Source organism: Magnolia sinica, chromosome 6, assembly GCF_029962835.1.
Source record: "Magnolia sinica isolate HGM2019 chromosome 6, MsV1, whole genome shotgun sequence".
In the NCBI taxonomy this organism is placed as follows: Eukaryota; Viridiplantae; Streptophyta; class Magnoliopsida; order Magnoliales; family Magnoliaceae; genus Magnolia; species Magnolia sinica.
In genome coordinates this window covers 5,928,828-5,942,118 of record NC_080578.1, presented here as the reverse complement: position 1 = coordinate 5,942,118, position 13,291 = coordinate 5,928,828, and the positions used below count along the sequence as shown (strand labels likewise).

General features: G+C 40.9%; 1 protein-coding gene across 1 annotated transcript; it reads right to left on the bottom strand.

Moving 5' to 3' along the window:
* Positions 1-937: 937 nt before the first annotated feature.
* On the bottom strand, positions 938-2,792 carry LOC131248059 (cyclin-U4-1). The gene is made up of 2 exons (XM_058248099.1): positions 2,312-2,792; positions 938-1,232 (listed from the first exon to the last, which is right to left on the bottom strand). The coding sequence occupies exons 1-2, from the start codon at positions 2,644-2,646 to the stop codon at positions 980-982; spliced, it is 588 nt and encodes a 195-aa protein (XP_058104082.1). The 5' UTR covers positions 2,647-2,792; the 3' UTR covers positions 938-979.
* Positions 2,793-13,291: the final 10,499 nt, after the last annotated feature.

Genomic DNA, 13,291 nt, shown 5'->3' with positions numbered 1-13,291 from the left:
AGAGTCTACCTGCTTAAAAACGTCTCATATTAGAACATCCTAGCTGTAGAGTATCTGTCTTACTAGTTGGTGAGCTGTAATTGTTGCCTCATTATCTTTTTTTTTTAGTAATTTCTTTGAGTGTGACTGGGGTCGGACGGGGCCTAACTTACATTAGTTAATTGCTATGTGGGACAAACATGCATCAGATTCACCTCATCGGTTTGGTGCACCATCACATTTCACCATTGATCCTAAAATTCGGTCTAATTTAAGGTGTAGGATCATGCCTGAAACTCTAAGTTCATGTGGTAGCTCGCATGAGTTCTGGAATATCCTGATTTTAGGATATCTATGCGTTTAGTGGGGCACGTTTGATGAATGGATTGGATGGAATACGCACGAAGGCAGACCCCATTTGCAATTTGAACAATTTTAGCAGTGGGCTTCCCATTTCTCCACTGTTTCCTATGTTGTAGCCCATTTTATCAGCCTGATTTTTTAGCCCTGTTCCAATCAGAGGGCAGTGAACCTGATGGACGGAGTGGATCTCATCTATATGAATTTATCTATCCACATCATCGACAGTATGTCCTGCCTTATTCATACGTCCAGAGTCACTATCAGATTTTTATTTTTTTATTTTTTATTTTTTAAATTTCAAATATTTTTGGTGCATATACCATTGAAGAATGGCCCACTTATACAAACTCAAAACCCAAATGGGCTCATAATTCAGTTTATCATCTGTCACGTGCTACCTACCCACGCACGTACACTCCCTTTAAAAAACAAAATAAATGCCATGAAATGATCCAATCAGAACAAGAAGAACATGGCCAGCTGTAAAGAAGAAGTCACATCTGTACATACCATTGACAAAAATACAGACAAGTGGGTTTAGTGCACAAGGTCACAGGTCCAAATCTCTAATCCTCTAAAAAAAAGAAAAAAAAAGAAAAAAAAATAAAAATAAATAAAGGGTATCTAATGCATCCTCTCAAACAGCAAGCTGTTGGGTATTTTGAGGGGTAGAATCGTCATCAGAAAAGAAGCATTGAAGCTTAAGGGAATGAAGAGAAGGAGGAGATTGGAAGAGCATCTCACGTTGGAGATAAGAGCAGTAGCTGTGGAAAGTGGTGGGGGTAACGTTTAAGTGGAAGCTGAGTCCGAATAGGAAATCCACTTCTAGAAAGTTCATCTCTACTGTGCTTATTCCTCCTACTTTTGCGTAGTATGCATTATTGTAATACCTGCAATGTACAAAAAAAAATACGTGTTAGGGGTATTTTCGACATTATACATAACAAAATAACGTGCCTATGGACAGCTCTGGCCATGCATGGACTTTAATCCATACCGTCCATGTTGGCCCGTGAACCCTTGAGCAAAATCAGATGGTTGAGATTGCACCATATGATTATATCTGCTCCTAGTCTCTGACCATGATTTCCCACATGAATGGGACCGTTCGGACTGGTGCATGAATGGGCGGTTTGCCATGGATGTTGGCAAACATCAGTGGACCAAATTACCACCTTGGCATTAGTACAATGGCCCACTTAAAAAGAATTACTAAAAAAATACCATTATTTGACAGGTTACCGCATCTTAGGTGGCATGGGGCCCACAAAAGCCAAATATCACATGGATGTATTGTTCTTTTGTGGATGGTGGTTAAGCTCAAAAGGATGCCACTTGCATGCGCCCATATATAAATTCAGGGACCTGTGCTGTAAATCTGAGCCTTTCATCAAGCAAGCCCCATCGTCTATGTGTCCTTGCCTAAAATTTAATCTGATCCGCTCTTCATGTGGGACATACGACTGTTATAAACAGGACGGTTGAAAAAAGATAACCTAACGTCCATAGTCAATTTACACGTTTGCCCAAACCGCTAGGATAAGATAGTTCATTATGGGACATGCCCAATGAACGGTCCAGATCACACGTGGCATGCTTCGATCTCGCTTGTTAGCATATGCGCGTCTTGAAGTTTCACTCCTCTTGCTAACCTGCAAACCTTCACTTCAGGTTCAGGATAGCAATCTCGGAGCACGTTAGCAGACTAATAACGCTCCCAGCTTGGAAACCAGGAAAACAGAGGAAATGACGCCGAAAATTCAATTCAAGCAATTTAAAAAAACCTTCCATGAACGAATTCGCCCTAAATATCAAAACCAGCATTCCAAAATCTAATCTGCCTATCAAAGCTGGGCCCACATCAGGAATTGATATTTACACCCACCCTCTTCGATTTCCATACACCCATTTTCTATCCTGGGAATGAACCCATCATGCGAAAAATCTCAGATTTTCAGAAAGTACTCACATGTCATCCATGAATTTCGCGGCGACCATGACGCTGGTGATGAGCAGACGGTGGACGTTGAAGGAATTGATCGGCAGCGATGGCTGCCGCTGCACGAACCGGTCCAGATATACGTAGGCGACGACGAAGCAAGATGGGCTGCAATTTGCATATTTGAAGATCCTCTCCAGGTAGCTCTGGACGGAAATGGTGGGCATCGTTAGGCCATGGAAGACAGAGATCCTCTGGTCGTCGATCGGACGGTTGGAATCGTTCGATTCGGCCACTCGCTGTAGTAGGGATGAGAGGAAGGTGACCACCTTGGGGATCAGATGGGGATTTTCAAGATCAGCCATTGGTGTAGAGAGAAGCTTGCGGGGACTTCCTAAGAGCTTTGTGACTTACGAAGGTAAGGATTTATATAGAAACCGGTAACTACGGGAAGGTGGTCGTTAGAAGCTGTAGTGATTTACGGAAATAGCCTCGGGTATTTCTAATATGACGTATTAGTCCCTCATGATTGGATTCCTTTCCTTGCTGTCGAAGGAGTTTTCTATCGACGTAGATCCCCGTTTTCAGTAGGACGCTGTGGGCGTTTTAGGAAATATAGTAAACTGGGGTTTCTCTTTGATGTTGTTATTCGTACGCGTAGTATTGGGTAACTTTGGTACTGCGCGTGCAACGAAAACCTCTATGGAGCCCACTGTGATCTTTGTATTACATCCACTCTATCCATCATTTTAGACACACAATTTTAGTTTGTAAGAGAAAAAATCAGGCTGGTATGTGATTCAAGTGGGCCACACGAGAATTAACGGTGGGGATGGAGACGCCCACCATGGGAACCTTCCTGTGGCTCATCATGATGTTCCTACGACATCCAAACCGTTTGTAAGGTGAGCCCCACCAGGATAAATGGAAAATCTAAATATCAGCTTGATAAAAAACTTCCGTGGGCTCTAAAATGTTTCAATGGTAAGAATTCCCATATTCACGTTTTCCTATGGTATGGCCCCCTTGAAGTTTTGATGAGCCTTATTTTCAAGAATATATCATAAATATAAGTTGAGTCAATGATGTACGGAGTGGATTTTGTACATACATCATGGTAGGCGCCACAGAGCTTTTTGATGCATTGGCTCTCTACAACAGCTGTTGTTGTAAATTCACGGTTTGAGGAGTGGTATTTGATACTCTGGCAGTGCGCGATGGATGATGATAAACATTCACTTGCTTTGGTACACGTCAAATGTACGTAACTCAAATAAAACCGTCCATATTATGGAGGCCCATGTAGATAGGCTGTAGACTTAAACTGATATTAATTGGATAATCTTAGTCTCTGATTTATAACTAATTGTGTTTTAAATTCAGTCTGTTGATTACTTTCATTTGAACCGTCCATTTGAAATCAACAAATCGACCAGTTAAGGTGTCATTTCCATATAAATATTGTTATATAATCCAATAAGATGGGCCCCACTATCTAAACGGGTTAATTTAAGCTGTATAAATGCCACGTATACTATTTCTGAGTGCTTGCTGATCATCCATCACATTGTGAGAGTATGAACGCTCCTCTCCATTGTCTTTGCTCTTAACTGTTTACGGCTGTTGCATCCTGCAAGGGCCAAACGTTATAACGGCCGTTAAAAAAAGTGGACGCTGAATTCTAACACTAATTGGAATATCCCAGCTGTGCAATTGATTACTATCAAGTGGACAGTTACAAAGATAATTCCGTGTTTGGAAGATTGTCTAATCCGACAGTTAAGATTGGCTAATCGGTGTGACATTTGGGCTATGATCCATTTATGATGGGGGCCCACCGTTTGGAAGATCTCAATTGGCGTAACAAGAAATTAAAAGAGAGAAGATTTAGATTGGTGGACGTAACATCCGTATGCTGGCGGACGCGGATTAGATATTGACAGGTTAGATTTGCTAGACTAGCTACTCAAGTGATGTCACTAAGTTCTGTGGGACCCACCATGATGTATTTGTTGTATCCACACCATCCATCCATTTGGAGAGATCATTTTAAGGCATGAGACATATAATGAGTAAGATTCAAATCTGGAGTGGACCCCACCACAGAAAAATGTAGGAAGAGTGACGCCCACCATTGAAACCTTTCTAAGGTTCACTATGATATTTATCTGAGATTCAACGTGTTCATAAGTTAAGACAGACACGACAGAAGGTAAAACACACGTTTCCGCTTGATCAAAAACTTTTGTGGCCCTTAGAAATTTTGAACGGTGGACGTCACTCTCTCTGCTGTTTTCTACGGTGGGGTCCACTTGAGCTTTGGATCTGACTCATTCTTTGGCTCAAATGATCTCTCCAAATGGATGGGCGGTGTGGAGAAAACACATACATCATAGTGAGTCCCACGGAACTTGGTGACGTCACTTGTGTCTAGCTACTCAACCTCCGCGTCCTACGCTGGCAAGGAATGGCATCGCCGGACGAGGATTTCCTGCGAAAGCCTTTCGGGAGGAAGTTCCTGCGCTTAGATGGTAGTTGGGGCCCACTATGATGTTTCTGAAAGATCCACCCCGTCCATCCGTTTTTTAAGATCATTTTAGTATACGAAACTAAAAATGAGATGGATCCAAAACTCAACATGGGCCATACAAGAGGGAAAGTGGAGAAAGAGTTTCCTACCATTGAAGCCATCCTGGGCTCTAGCCTGATGTTTATATGCCATCCAAACTGTTAATAAGTTCATTAACACTGGGATGAAGTAAAAAAACAAAACTTTTAATCCTGATACAAAACTCTTGTGGCCATACGAATGTTTAAACGGTGGCCACTTAATCTACACTTTTTCCTCTCGTGCGGACCAATTGAGTTTTGGATCCACTAATTTTTGGTTTCATTTTCTAAAATGATCTTGAAAAACGGATGGACGGTGTGGATTTTTCAGAAATATCATAGAGTGCCCACCTAGCATCCCAGCGCATGAACTTAGGCCACGAGGAAATCCGCGTCCGCTTGCCCAGCCGGATTCGTATTCGGTAGTGACAGCTCCAGTACCCAGGTCAGAACTGGTCGGTGTTGAAAAAGTTCCCTAAGCCCTGCCCTGACCCAAAACCAAAAACGAGGTAGATACAAATCAATAAATCATCGGTGGACCACACCACAGGAAACAGTGGTGACTGAAAGCCCATCACATAAAACTTCCTCCGGCCCACAAATTTTTCGGATCAAGGTGATTTTTTTAAAAAACTTTTGGCAAGGTCTGTGTGACCTAATGAACAGCTTGGTTGGCAAATAAACATTACAGTGGGCCCTAAGAAGTTTTTAATGGTGGCCGTTCAATCACCACTTTTTTCTTTGGTGTGGCCCATCTGAGATGTAAATCTCACTAATTTTTGGGTTCGTAGCCTAAAATGATTAGTTAAAATGGATGGACGGAGTGGATCAAACAATTACATTATACTTGGGCACACAAGACCAACCAGTACCGAGATCCGGGCAATCGGAGGGGTCACCGCCGAGTCCGACTCCTGCTCGTCGCCATAAAACAGAGTGGTATTTGATACTCTAGCCCAGTGTGATGCTTGGTGCACGGGCACTTAGAAAATATCAAAGTGGCATATATTAACTCAAATTAAACGGATGACATTGTGGAACACATTGTCATTAAGTCCTAGTCCAAAAATCAGGTCGGCTGAACAATTTTATCCTATGATTTGTTGACTAGAACCATTGGATAATTTTTTATTTTTAACCGTCCAATAAATGTCCACCAATCGGATACTCAGATAATCAAACAAGTGTATTCTTTGTCTCACAATAAATATAAACTGGGTCTCATAATTTTCACGGTTTAATTTAAATTAATTGTATGCCACGTGTGCATTTGCAAGTGCTGGCGTATGATCCATCAAACTCTACCAGTGTATCATTTTTCTCTTAAAAACAAAAGTGCTTACGAGCTTAATGATAAGACTCATAACTGCCGTCTTAACGGCAAAGCTTTTTCTAATTTAAAAATAATTTCCACATATTTTACGTCTCATTACAGTTTTGTAGCCTTTAACATCTGTTTTATATATATATATATATATATATTACTGATAGCGGCCGCTGTAACGGCTGTAACAACCCAGTAGAGTGAAAGGGGGTGGTCACGAAAATTAAGCAGATCCAAATCTCAGGTGGACTTAAATGCCCCCCATTAAAAACTTCTTTGGGTCCACAGTAATGTTTATTTTCCATCCAACCCGTTGATAAGTTCATCCGGACTTTGGATGGTGGGAAATTACAAAAATTGTCTTGATCGTGGCTCACAAAAAGTTTTAAATGGTCATTCACCACTGTTTGTGGTGGTGTGGTCCACCTAAGATTTGGATCTGCTTAGATTTTGGGATCACGTCTAAAATAAGCTGGAAAAATGGATGGATAGTGTGGATATACAACACATTTATCAAGGTGGGCCCCACACAGTAAGGGACCAGGCAACACCTTACCACATGCTTGGGCATGTGTGTACAACAATCCAAACCATCAAAATCACGGGCCCCATTTTGATAGATCAAATCTCCAAGTTGAGATCCATACATCGATCCTAACCTCTAATTAATGTTCATTTATTTCTTAAATTTGGACCGTTGACATTTTTACATTCTAATAATCCAGTTCTTAGTCCAACAATCAGATTAATAGTGTTTTTAGGCCATATTCTCCATTTATGGTTGGCTGCACTTTTTGAACGGTTTAGATTGAGTGTATCATTGACATGTGAACAATATCTGTTTGCCTGCATATGAACAGTCTGACCTTGGCAGAGTATCAAGTTTTCCTGAGAAGTCACATGATGCACACAGAGCCCATGACACTTGATACACAGTCACTAAAAAATTGCACACTTGCATGCATCAACTCAAACTAAACCAATTAAATTGCGCGACCCACCATCGCCAACTCACAATCCCAAAATCAGATCCGTTCAACAATCCTAACTTCTAATTTGTGGACCGTTAGATATTTTCCCTCATTATCCACCCGATAACTGTCCAACAATCCAATGGTAAGACAATCATATCAGCATAAATTTTGGATCATTATACATCTAAACCAAGATCCATAATTAGGACAATATAATCTTACTACACAAATCCGAATCCTAAAGTGCCCGAGTATCATCATCACACCCCGCCAGAGTATGAAAGTTTTGCTCTAAAAAGAGTGGCAGGTGGTTGTGTTTTGGTAAGAATTAGTTTTGCACGGGTTGGTTACTCGGGTTGCCAACTCCACCGAATAAGCAAGATTTATGGAATCTCGGTCATGGTCAGAATAAAGAAAGAAGAGGGGTATTTTCGGCATTTCATGAATACAATGAGAAACAGATGACGAAAGGGAAAAAGACGAGACTTTACAGAAAGGCCGATCGGTTCAAGGGCCCGAACATGCTGGCAAGTTACGGATATCCCCCTTATTGTCTGTGCCAGCGTTCTCTCTTTTTATTATTCAAATTCCCATCCTATCCCAATTTCTTCATTTTTATTTACCAGAATGCCACTATCGGAATGTCACGCCGAGTGGATGGTGAGTGGTGAGTACAACTGGACGGTGCTATGTGGACCCCACCATGATTTATGTGTTTTATCCACGCCGTCCATCCATTTTTTCAGATCATTTTAGGGCATGAGACCAAAAATGAGGTAGATACAAATGTCAGGCGGACCACACCACAGAAAACAGTGCTGATTAAAAGCCTACTGATTAAAAACTTATTGGGGGACACAAATGTTTGCATCAAGATAATATTTGTGATTTCCGTTCATACGTGTCTGTATGATCTAATCAACAGGTTGGATGGAAAATAAACAATAAAGTTAGCGCTAGGAAGTTTTTAATGGTCAACGTTTAATCATCACTATTTTCCTGTGGTGTGGTCCACCTTTTATTTCGATCTGCCTCATTTTTTTTTAATCTCCCACTAAAATAATGATCCAAAATTGATGGACGGCATTGATAGAACACATATTGTGGTGGGGTCCACAGTAGTGTCGGTATGCAATATGCGTGGGTCTGACTCTAAGATTAATGGACAGCCATTGGAAATTTGGATGGTTAAAAGTAATAAATATCCAAAGGCTCCTATTTCAACAATCAGTTTCCACAGACAAGGGGTTAGGATGGTTCAACCAATCTGATCAGTGAGCAGTGACTTAGCAATGGTGGGATCACAGTTAAGTAAATTTAATGCCACGAGTACAATTTTTAAGTACCTGCATGTGGAGAGTCGTACCATGCCAGAGTATCATGTAGCTACACTTTTCTGCGAGGGATGTATGGAATATTTGTCTCATGCATGGCTAGAATCAGCTGAGACTTTGATAACTAAGTAGCCATCTGACCCTATTTTCCCGGACGCAAGCGGATTTCCTGCGAAAGCCTTCGGCAAGAAGTTCCTGCACTGTAAACTTAGATGGGCCCACCGTAATGTTTGTGAGAAATCTATCCCATCCATCCGTTTTGTAAGATAATTTTAGACTTGAGACCACAAGTTAACAGGATTCAAAACTCAAGTGAGCCAGACTAAAGGAAAAGGTTCTTGCCGTTGAAACCTTCCTGGGTCGACAGTGATGTTTAAATGCCATCCATACCCTTCATAACGTCATTCCTGGTGGGATGAACTGAAAATACAAGTATTACCCTGATTCAAAACCTCTTTGGCCCCACGAATATTTCGGCTGTGGACGTTCAATCCTCACGTTTTCAGCCTACTTGAATATTGGATCCGGCTCGATTTTTGTCACATGGCTTAAAATGAGCTCACAAAACGGATGGACAGAGTGGATTTCTCACAAACATCATGGTGGGCCCCACCTAAGTTTCCAGCACAGGAACTTCATGCAAAAAGCCTTTCGCAAGAATCCGCGTCCTATTTTCCGGAAACGGATTGGCTACTCCCCCAGCCACCAGCCAGTGGCTGATGGTCGGTGCTCTGTGGGCCCCACCATGTTGTATATGTTTCATCCATGCCGTCCATTTGATTTTACAGATCATTTTATCGTACGAGACCAAAAATTAGGTATATCCCAATCTCAAGTGGACGACATTACAGGAAACGGTGTTGAATGAGCATCAACCATTAAAAACCTTTTTGGGGCCATAAAAGTTTTGGATCAAGATGATCTTTGTTTTGTCCCTTCATCTGGTCCTTTATGACCTAATCAACAGATTGGATGTCAAACAGTACAGTGGGCTTTAGGAGGATTTTAATGGTGGATATCCAATCACTATTGTTTTTCTATGGTGTGTTGTACGTGAGATTTATATCCATCTCAATTTTGGAATAATGCCCTAAAATGATATTTTAAAGTCGGCTAACGGAATGGATGAAACAAATACATCATGGTGGGGCCCACAGAGCACCGACCATCAGCCACGGGGCTAGTGGCAGGGGGAGTAGCCAATCCGTTTCCCTATTTTCCCTACTGTGATGATGTGGCAGTGGCACGCATGACAAAATCAGTGCCGGCCTTTGGTGGGTCATTTGCACTCGAATGCATGTTAGCTAATGAGGATGTACTTATCTTTTTATATTCATACATCTATGGCCCACACACATGATCAGCAGACTAGCTTGATTTTTGGGCCATAGTAGATGCATGTGGGGCTGTTAGATTTTTCTTTTTTATTTGATGGGCCTATGCAGATGAACGCTTTAGATTGACTAGTTCATTGGCCGTTGGATCTATGATCTAAAGGTATGCAAGTGACCCCACTTTAGTGGGGTAAGGGAGAAGATCAGCATGGAACGCTTCCACCGTTACTCATGTGACTTTGATTTTTTGAAGGGTATTCATGTGATTTAAGATCACGGAAAAATCAGAAAAGCTGATTAAAAGGCCTGCCAAACACGATCAGATCGGTAGCGGTTGGATCTAAGGACATACCAAGTGGACCCCACCTTAATTTTGGTAGCCGTAGGTGATAACGGAGGCGGCAAACACTTCTACAGTTAGTCACGTGATTTAGTTTTAATGCATAGAAAAATCGGAAAATATTAGAAAAGCTGATAACATGGCCCACCTAATGAACGGTCAGATTTTACAAATTCATGATACACCGGTGGTAATTCCTGGCATTTAACATGAACCGACAAAGCCATCATGGGGTGGTAATTCGGATGGAAACGTAGGGGTATTTTCGGAAAAGAAGACGTATGAAGAACACATGCCCAGCTGTAAACGTGGTAGGAAGAAATCACAGTCACTAGAAGATGAGAGAGTTGGAATTGGAATGCGTGTATTGCGCACGCACAAATCCTTCACGTGGCATCCATGTGAGGTCCCTTTATTGACACTCCCCCTCCACGTATTATAACTCACCTCCACAGATGCTCCGGCGATTTGCGCGAGTGAGAGTTTTTATGTGAGCAGATCTGGGCCGTTCTTCTTGTTGGGCCCATTTCTAACATGCCTCATCAAAAAATATCAGGCACATCCACTCATCAGCTGCGCAACTTTTGTATTAGAACTCGTGACTCACCTGATGAGTGGACCGGCTTGGATTCCTGAATGGGTGTGCTGATGTTGAGACCCATCTAGCACATGGCCCGGATCTCGCACAACATGCCACGTGGCACGTGGGCCGCGAATAGTTTCGGCAGTTCTCTAGACCATGGTGATAGGCCACAATCCCTATTCATTGCCAATGAGTGGTGCTCCTGAAATGTTACTATAAAAATTCATATAAGCATTTGAAAAGGAAGTGGTTTCATGTCCAAATGGTTGGACCGAACGTTACCGTTCATCCCAATGAATAACTTCTACCCTATCGTATTGTATCATCCAACCCGTACAATATATTTTTCCAAGTATTATGATATCCTCACACAAAAATTAGCCAATCTAACAATGAGTTGGTTCACGTTCGTACTTTGTTATTTATCAACGGCAAGGCATTGTTTTCTATGGTTGGCCCATTTGATGAGTGGATTGGAATGATTTTTAAGTAAGGTAATCCTCATGGTGTGTCAACCTACTAGAAGGGTTGGATTGAACAAGCATACGATAGATTAGATGTTACCCACTGCATGGACTGTAAATTGTGGTCCAACCGATCGGACTTAAGATCTCTTTATCAAATGCATGAGGCTAACGTGGATAAGCACCCTGGGTCACGTTGTCGTGCAATGGGATTGCACCGCGTCACCATCATCTCGTGATGTCCCCTTCACTTGAACCTTGCATGCTAGTGGTGTCGATGCTTGCCTGTGTATAGTCTTCTGTAGATGTCCATGTACCATATGATGGGTAAGAAAGCATATTTACTCCCGAGAGTGTGTTTGAATTGCGCCTGGAAAATCACGGTGAACCTTCTCGGGCATGAACATGGTATGATATGGATGATCTTTTTCATCGTATTAGATAACGATGATCATGAGTTCTAGTTAGATGCATGATTATGTCATAATTAATATATGAGAATTGAGTTAAAAGAAATGTATTACTCTAATTATTCTTGAGAACTTAAGACACAACAATCACTGACTAAAACAAGTTGTGGGTTATCAATCTTAATATTATATTACACCATGATCATTTATTAGATTCTAGAACTTAGAACAATTTTGTAGTTATTCTTTAATTTATATGTGGCTATCTTGAGCACGGGGATTAGTGATGAATCAGGATCAGAGATATCTACAACGATGAGTTGGTGTGTATTTGTTGTACTTCTGTTGGGCTTCGATTCAGATGTCTATTGGATGGTCGGGATTCGATTGAGTGTGTACGAGTGTGTGCCAGGCATGCCGTCATATGTTATTCGAATTGAATTGGACACCTTGTGACCCTAGTATTAAAATAGAGAGACTAGGACTACTCAGTCACTGATTGACAATTAATCAAACAATTTATGAAGGGGAGAATTAATCCTTTAGGTGAGTTATTTTGTCTTAAAAATAAGGACTTGTATTACAATGGTGAGTTATTTTGTCTTAAAAATAAGGACTAGTATTACAATGGTGATAGTTTTGTAGCATCTATTGATAAAATAAATACTAAAAGAAGAAACTGAGAATATAAGGCAAGTATCGGTTTATTATAAATTGAATAAGAATACAATATAATTTACAGAAAAATGGATAGAGCATAAGAAATTACTTACGATAATTAAGGTGGGTGAGGTAGTTGTGGATGGTTGATAATGATTTCGCTAGCAGGCTAGCAGGTTGTGGCGTAAAGAATCACTAATCATTGAGAGATTTGGGGTCTAATAATGAGGTTGTTGATGAAACTAAAATAATTTCAACTTGCAGCAGTGATACACAGGACAAAAGAGAAGATGTTAAGTTACATTAATCGATCTAGACTCGCTATAGTATATCATCGGACGGAAGTGAAGAGGCTAAACTTGGCTAAGCCATATTAAGATAAGTATCTTTGTTAGACAAAAAAGATTTGATAAGCATTATTAAGCTGAATAAGAGATTTGTTTCATTTGGATCAGTGAAGACCTTAAGCTCTTTGTTCTATGTTGCTTTTATAAACTTGGGTTAAATAGTGGCCTTGTATATGGTCCCTTGACTTTCGAGATCGATGGTTTAATCAGTTAGCGGCTTTGGCTTGTTACGCTTCTATTTTGAGAACAGGTGGTCATGCTGTTATATATACTTACATTTTTATTTCCAAACGACCTTTTATTCTTGGTGCACCGCTTAGCGATCTACAAATGTATATGGAGAATTACATGTGACCGTGTATCTTTGGATCATATCATCTCCTTTGACATTATATATTGGTATGTGTATATTATAGCATTATGCAAGGTTATCCATGCTCTTTAGACACTATATATGGGTCTGTGTAGATTATAGCTTGTTGCCACGCATCGCTCTGAGAATGATCACCTTTAGGGCTAAGGTCTTGTATATGTCTCCGTGTACTCTAGCATTCTTAGTATGACATGTGTCTCTAAGTTCTAACAAAGGTATGTTCCTTATGATCTTCTATTTGCACTCCGTGCCTTTTC